Here is a 5,955-nt window from a genome sequence, read left to right as displayed (position 1 = left end):
TTTCCTCTACACCAGTAAGTGAGTTAGATTTTGTTTTGTTTTGTTTTATTTTCTTTTGTAAATATTTCCAGTCATTTATTATAAAGCTTTCTTTTTCTAGTAAAAGTTCTATTTCTAGCATAAACGTGTAAATTCTGAATTCATTAAGTTTTAGAAATATAGTCCTATTTCTTTTTGTTTGTTTGTTTTAAAAGAACACTTTGCCAACTTCTTACTTTATTTTAAAAAATATTTTATTTATTTATTTGACAGAGAGAGAAAGAGAGAGAGAGCATGTGCACAAGCTGGGGGAGTAGCAGGTAGAGGGAGAGGGAGAAACAGGCTCCTCACCAAGAAAGGAGCCTGATATGAGCCTAGGGCCCAGGACCCTGGGATCATGACCCAAGCCAAAGGCAGATATTTGACTGACTGAGCCGCCCAGGCACCTCAATATAGGCATATTTCTGAGAGGGTCTGCAGAGGTTCTGTTTAAGCCCTGGAGCAGGGATCATGGCATATTTGGAACTGTGTACATAAACTGGAGCAGAGGAACAGGGTCTAGGATAGTCAGTTGAAGCTGAGGAAACCTGATCACTGGCTTGATCTTGCACCATTAGAATTCAAGTCCTAGGTGTTCCAGAGGATGATGACTGTGATGATGGAGGAGGCCAAGAAGAGCAGGTAGAGGCGAAAGAGGAAGGTGTCCATCATGTGGCTGAACTGCACCCATAGGTCAGCTAGCTGGGTGCTTGTCAGTCCCGAGCCTCCATTCAGCTCTGCCTGTCTGGGTCCCAGCTCCTTCCTTACCAACTGCCCTGGCTCCTTCGGTCCTGTGGAGAAGACATAGACTCAGCCCTGAAGTGGGAAGGAGACAGGATTGGGGAAGTGGGGGACTGGGGAAGCTGGGCCCAGTGTAGAGAGTATGGACAGTGTAGATTTTCCTTACCGGGTAGGTGAGTGGGCGTGAAGCCTGGGCTCACATTCTCCTTCCAGAGCGCAGTGGGGCAGCATTTCCTTGGGCTGGCCCAGTAGAGAAGCAGAGAGTGGAGCCACCGAGGCATGGGTGGGGGCTGGGTGGTGGCCAGGTGCAGCAGGTAGGTGATGAAGATGGTCTCCAGCAGGCTGACCACCATCAGGGACAGACACAGGGCAAAGTACACACCTGTGTTGGGGGTGAGGAGCATGCCTGAGTGTGGCCGAGAAGAATCAGCAATCCCCCCTTTTCTCTGTCTCCCATAGAGAGCCCTTCCTGAGATGACTGCTTTCTCCCTTCTGCCTTAGCTGCCTCAGCAGATCTAGCCAGTGCACCTGTCTGCCCTGCCTCCTACCCCTGCCTCCCCACCCCCACTACTTTCCAACAATGAGGAGGTGGGCATACTGATGAGGGGGGTGCCACTAGCGGGAAGTAGTTTATTCATCATAAGCAGGAAGACATTGTAGCCCAGAAGAAGGGTTATCTTGAATGGGGCACGATTCTCGCTTTCTGCTGGCAGGTAGAAGCTGAGGGCATCGATGGCAATCAGAAAGCTACTGGGCACCAGGAGGTTTATGACATAGAGGCTGGGCCTGCGCCTTATGGCCACCTGGGGGGAGAGCAGAGAACTAGGTGAGGCTAGCACTGAGGGGAGGCTGAGGGATAATTCCAGTCCCTTCCTCCCTTAGTGTCCTCAACCCAACAAGGGCTCTTTCTGGGGCTGGGTGAGAAGCAGCTTTCACATGCCTGAGAAGACTCTGCCATACCCACTAAAGAAAACCTATGCCAGAGCTGGCAGGTTCAAAAAGGGGCCTGTTCTGGGGGACTTGGGAGAGAGGAAAGCTGTGAGGGTTGTGGCACCCAGTGGCTTTCTGGTCTTGGGACAAGATGTGAGGGGCTCTGGGATTTGGAAAGATCTGATGAGGGAGATAAGGGGAACGGACACATCTCACAGTCTCTGGGCTTACATAGAACATGATCTGGTCAAAAAGACTGGAACCCACAGACATCTTTGGGGTGGCCTTGTTGATGCCCAGGAGCTCCCACTCCCCTTGCGTGCGGACAATGTCACGTGAGTTGTCCACTATCTCCCACACTTCCTTTTCCATGCCCAGCAGCATGTTTTCCACTGCAGGGAGACAAACATTCATTCAACACACTGTTCAGCACCTGCTCTGTGCAGAACTCAGAGAGATGAACTAGAAAACTGCTTTAGCTCCCTCTCTCTGGCTGCCCAGTAACATGGCTTCCTCGCTTCTCAGTCACCTCCTTTCAATTCGGGCTTTCTCAGAAGTCTTGTCTCCTCCTAAGTTCAACTCCTCTACCCCACCACCCACACACCCCGATCAGCAAATGCTCCACTGTCCCTTTTTAGGCAGTTAAAAAATAACCTTGCTGTGTGTGCTGTTTCACTGATCCACTGGTTGATCTCATTTTACCCCCACCATGACCCACCTGTGTAGAGGAAAGAGCTAAAGGTGAGCGTGCAGTTCTGCTGGTCAAAGGGGAAGTAAAAGATGTCTAGGCTACAGATGCTGGTCACCCGCATTGGTTTGTTATACGTGATGTGACCGTCATTGGTCACATATGCAGAGAGGCCTTCTGGGGTCTGATCCACATCCATGCTACGGGGTAGAAGGGGAGAGAGACAGATGCTCTGGGTTTCACAACAGCTTAAGCTTCTCTCTTAAGGGAGCGGGGGGGCTTCCCAATGTTGCTTACTATGGTCACTCTGCCATCTTTTCTGCTCATCACTTTCTCACTTTCTCATTTCTAGAAGAAGTGTCTTCTAGAAATGAGAGACCATTGATGAACCGTGACTGTGCTCCTGTCTGAAAGAAGTTTTTGGTGGCCCTGCTGAATTGGTTTGCCCTATGCCACCCTGGCCTGCTCTTTGCAGAAGGATCTCCGCTCCAGCTTTCCCTGGCCCTGGTACCCACGATTCTACGATGAAGATGTCTGGGAGCCACAGGTTCTCAGTTGTCACAGTGAGTTTACTGATGGCACCACATTCTTCTGGATCCCAGCTGATGAATGGGTTTTTCCAGATCTAGAGCCCAGAGCACAGAGGGATGGTGATGGCTGAAGCTGGAGATAGTTTATGTCAACATCAACCCTTCCACTCCCTTAAATATATATACACATCTGTGTATTTTTTCCGAAATCTATGTACTATAGGCATATGATAAAATTTCAACCATTCCAGAAAGTTATAACATAAAAAGCAAGCTTCTCTCTCCTCAATTCACTCTAACAGCTCATATCCCCAACCGGTCTCCTTATTAACAGTCTCTTGAGTATCTTCTAGAAAATAAATTAATACGTATGCCAGCATTCACTTTTACTTACACAGATAAACTCATACTTTGCATATTATTATGTCTGTAACTTTTTTTTTTTTTTAACCTCATTTCCTTTTAAGCTCTGATGCCTCTTCTCTTCCTGGTGATAATGTCCCCCTTCTCTAGCTAACAAAGTCAGGCTGGCCTTCCACTTCCCACTCAAGGAAAATCTGAAACTGGGTGCTGAATACCTTGGGGCCTTGGAGCTTACTTAGGGGTTTTCAGCGGTACTGCCCACTTCTTCCTGCAGTTTCCATCTACGTCTTCATATTTGTTTGGCAACTGTGTGACAAAAAGCTATTTGTCATCAGCATGGGCCCTATTTTGGTTGGATTTATCTATTCCCTCAGGCACTGCCAATTTCAACAAATGGGATTTTTGCAAACAAGCCCAGAAAAAAGGGGAATAAGAGGGAAGAGAACGAACTGGACTTACGTACCAACTTTAACCACAGGAATGATGTCAGCAGCTGAAGCTGTTCATCCTGACAAAAAGAAGTCCTCCTTCAGGATGATTAATGCCCAGAGACCAGGTCCCAGTCCAGCTCTTGCCTTTGTTTCCTACGTGGTCCTTTGTGACTGTTCAGCCTTTCAGTCACATGTCTCAAAAGAAAGGTGGGTCCAAAAAATGCAGGTTACATGGAAAATGTAGGGGGAAAAACAGCAGGGGGACCCATTGGAAATATGTTTTATCTGCCTACAGGGACAGAACTCAGGACAAATGTTCCCTGCAGAAATGTTGCTGCAGCATTCCCTTTCACGTCTCTCCACCCCACAGGATGGATGTCTGACTCATACAGCATTTGGGGACGGATTTCTTGTCACTGGACCAGTGCAAGTTTGGGTTGCCAGGGGGAAGAGTCCTTGTTCCCTACTAGCAGCCTATGCAAAGAGTGCAGGAGGCAGAACTCACCACTTCCAGGATGGCAGACAAAACGAAGGAGATGTTAACCTGAGTGGGAACACTGTAGTTGATGACTGGACGGAAGTCCTTCTGGTTAAATATTGTCTGGAAGGCAGCAGGGTCCACCCCATGCTGGTCAAAGCCTGAGCAATTGATGGTGAAACTGTTTGACCTTCCTGTAGAGAGGAGAGACCTGTGAGATGGGAATAGGGCTTTGTGTATCCTAAGGGAGAAGAGTACCAGGGCTGAGGCTTGAGAGCTTCTCTGCAGAGAAAGAAATGTGGACATGGGGTGAGGCACGTGAGCCCCTCCTTCCTGGGCCAAGACTTCTGAAGGCCAAGCCCTTCCTGCCAAGGCTGGGGAGCATGGGCTGGTCTGATAGGCAAATGGGGGAAGTTGATGTGGTAAGCTGAACCAGGGCTCAGACCTCTTCCTGTGCTTTACTCCCATATAAAGCCTACCCAAATTTGTATGCAAACAGCCTCTCTGGAGAGTCCTATTCCTTCCATAGTCCCAACCCTGAAGTTTTGGCTTTTGTCTGACCCTACTGTTTTCTTTCTAGCTCTATTATGACTTGTTCTCATAGTCATTGAACAAAATGTCCCTAAAATTTTGTTTCTTAATGTCCACCTCCTGCTTTCATGTTTTCCCATTTCCTGGAAGGAAAAATTTGGAAAGAAGTCAACCTGAGTGTGACCTGAGATATGTGGGGACTTCATGTTGCCCTGAATGTGAATTTATTGACTACCCAGCATGTGCTGCACTCTGTGCCCATCTCCTGCTCAGTGGCTTCCTCTAAGATCCATGGGGGCCAGCCTCATGGTCACCATTCTGAGAGGATCTCACTGTGCCTGGTGGAGCTGGGCAATGACATGTAGAAGCCCTTCAGGCCCTCTCACCCGCCTCCCAGCCACAGGTGACTCTGCAGTGATTCCTGTAACTACAGCCCAGAAAGTTCTTCTTGTGCCTCGTCCATTACTCCCCATGCCAGCTAATTCATAAGGTACACCTCCAAACCAAGGAGAAACACATTGCAGGGGAAGAAAATGTCATCCTTTCCCCTCTCCATCACCTCCTCTGCAAGATCTTCCTGAGTGAGGTGGGAAAAGAGCTACGTTCCTGTCACCAGAACCCAAACCACCCTGTTCATAGTGACTATATCTTGGTAGAAAGGAAAGGTTTGACACCATAAAGGGGAGGCATTGGAGAGCTGACAAAGGGAAGGATTTGGTAGATACCTAGTCAGGCAAGTGGGAGAGGGGGCTATGTGTACTGATCAGTGAAATGGGTTGTTTGTCTGTTTCCAAGGAAGCCATAACATAGATCCTACAGAGAAAGAAAATGTTTAACCCAGCTATTTTAGATGCTCTCTAGTTCTGGAGAATGAGAGGGTTTCTGGATTTTGCCCAGAGCAGCATTCCCATCTTTCCTTGTTCTTGCCCCATCTTACCTGGAAGCAGAAGGCTGACAATGAGGAAGAGGAGGACTCCCCCCTCCAAAGGCCACCCCCCTTCCATCCTCCTCTTCTGGCCTCTTCTCTGGGGATTCACCAGGAGCCCCCAAACTGTTGAGCTTAAAGGAGCTCAGACCACACCTTGGTTCCTGGTTTTGAATAGTGCTCATGACAGGTGACCACTCCCTGGTGAAAGGCTGTGGCCAGAGAAATCACATCAGAGTGTCCTGCTTTGCCCCTGTGCTGGTATGCCTTCCGGGCGCCAGGCGGTGGGGAAGTTAGGCCAAGACCAGGGAGAAAAGCAC

At 48.7% G+C, this 5,955-nt stretch overlaps 1 protein-coding gene across 2 annotated transcripts; it reads right to left on the bottom strand.

Annotated features, from left to right (window-relative positions):
- Positions 1-414: 414 nt before the first annotated feature.
- HTR3C (5-hydroxytryptamine receptor 3C) lies at positions 415-5,755 on the bottom strand. 2 transcript variants are annotated; one of them, XM_032875485.1, is made up of 9 exons: positions 5,648-5,755; positions 4,207-4,373; positions 3,734-3,778; positions 2,893-3,002; positions 2,408-2,577; positions 1,921-2,081; positions 1,358-1,562; positions 926-1,141; positions 415-809 (listed from the first exon to the last, which is right to left on the bottom strand). In XM_032875485.1, the coding sequence occupies exons 1-9, from the start codon at positions 5,712-5,714 to the stop codon at positions 607-609; spliced, it is 1,344 nt and encodes a 447-aa protein (XP_032731376.1). In that variant the 5' UTR covers positions 5,715-5,755; the 3' UTR covers positions 415-606. The 2 variants fall into 2 exon arrangements, with proteins under 2 accessions (XP_032731376.1, XP_032731375.1); XM_032875484.1 differs by lacking the exon at positions 5,648-5,755 and having other exon boundaries at positions 4,207-4,494.
- Positions 5,756-5,955: the final 200 nt, after the last annotated feature.

Source organism: Lontra canadensis, unplaced genomic scaffold (genome assembly GCF_010015895.1).
Source record: "Lontra canadensis isolate GAN:19392208 unplaced genomic scaffold, GSC_riverotter_1.0 scaffold56, whole genome shotgun sequence".
NCBI classification, from domain to species: Eukaryota; Metazoa; Chordata; class Mammalia; order Carnivora; family Mustelidae; genus Lontra; species Lontra canadensis.
The sequence above is the reverse complement of the archived record's forward strand: the minus strand, read 5'-3'. Positions and strand labels throughout refer to the sequence as shown.

What these genes read in the sequence shown, in the direction of transcription:
- HTR3C (XM_032875484.1), bottom strand. Translation starts at nt 4,485, where the DNA reads ATGTCCACATTTCTTTCTCTGCAGAGAAGCTCTCAAGCCTCAGCCCTG. An exon ending in TAGCTCTTTCCTCTACACAG is followed by an intron (nt 2,082 to 2,407) that starts GTGGGTCATGGT and finishes GTCTCCCTGCAG; the next exon opens with TGGAAAACATGCTGCTGGGC. An exon ending in TTGACCAGATCATGTTCTAT is followed by an intron (nt 1,563 to 1,920) that starts GTAAGCCCAGAG and finishes CTCTCCCCCCAG; the next exon opens with GTGGCCATAAGGCGCAGGCC.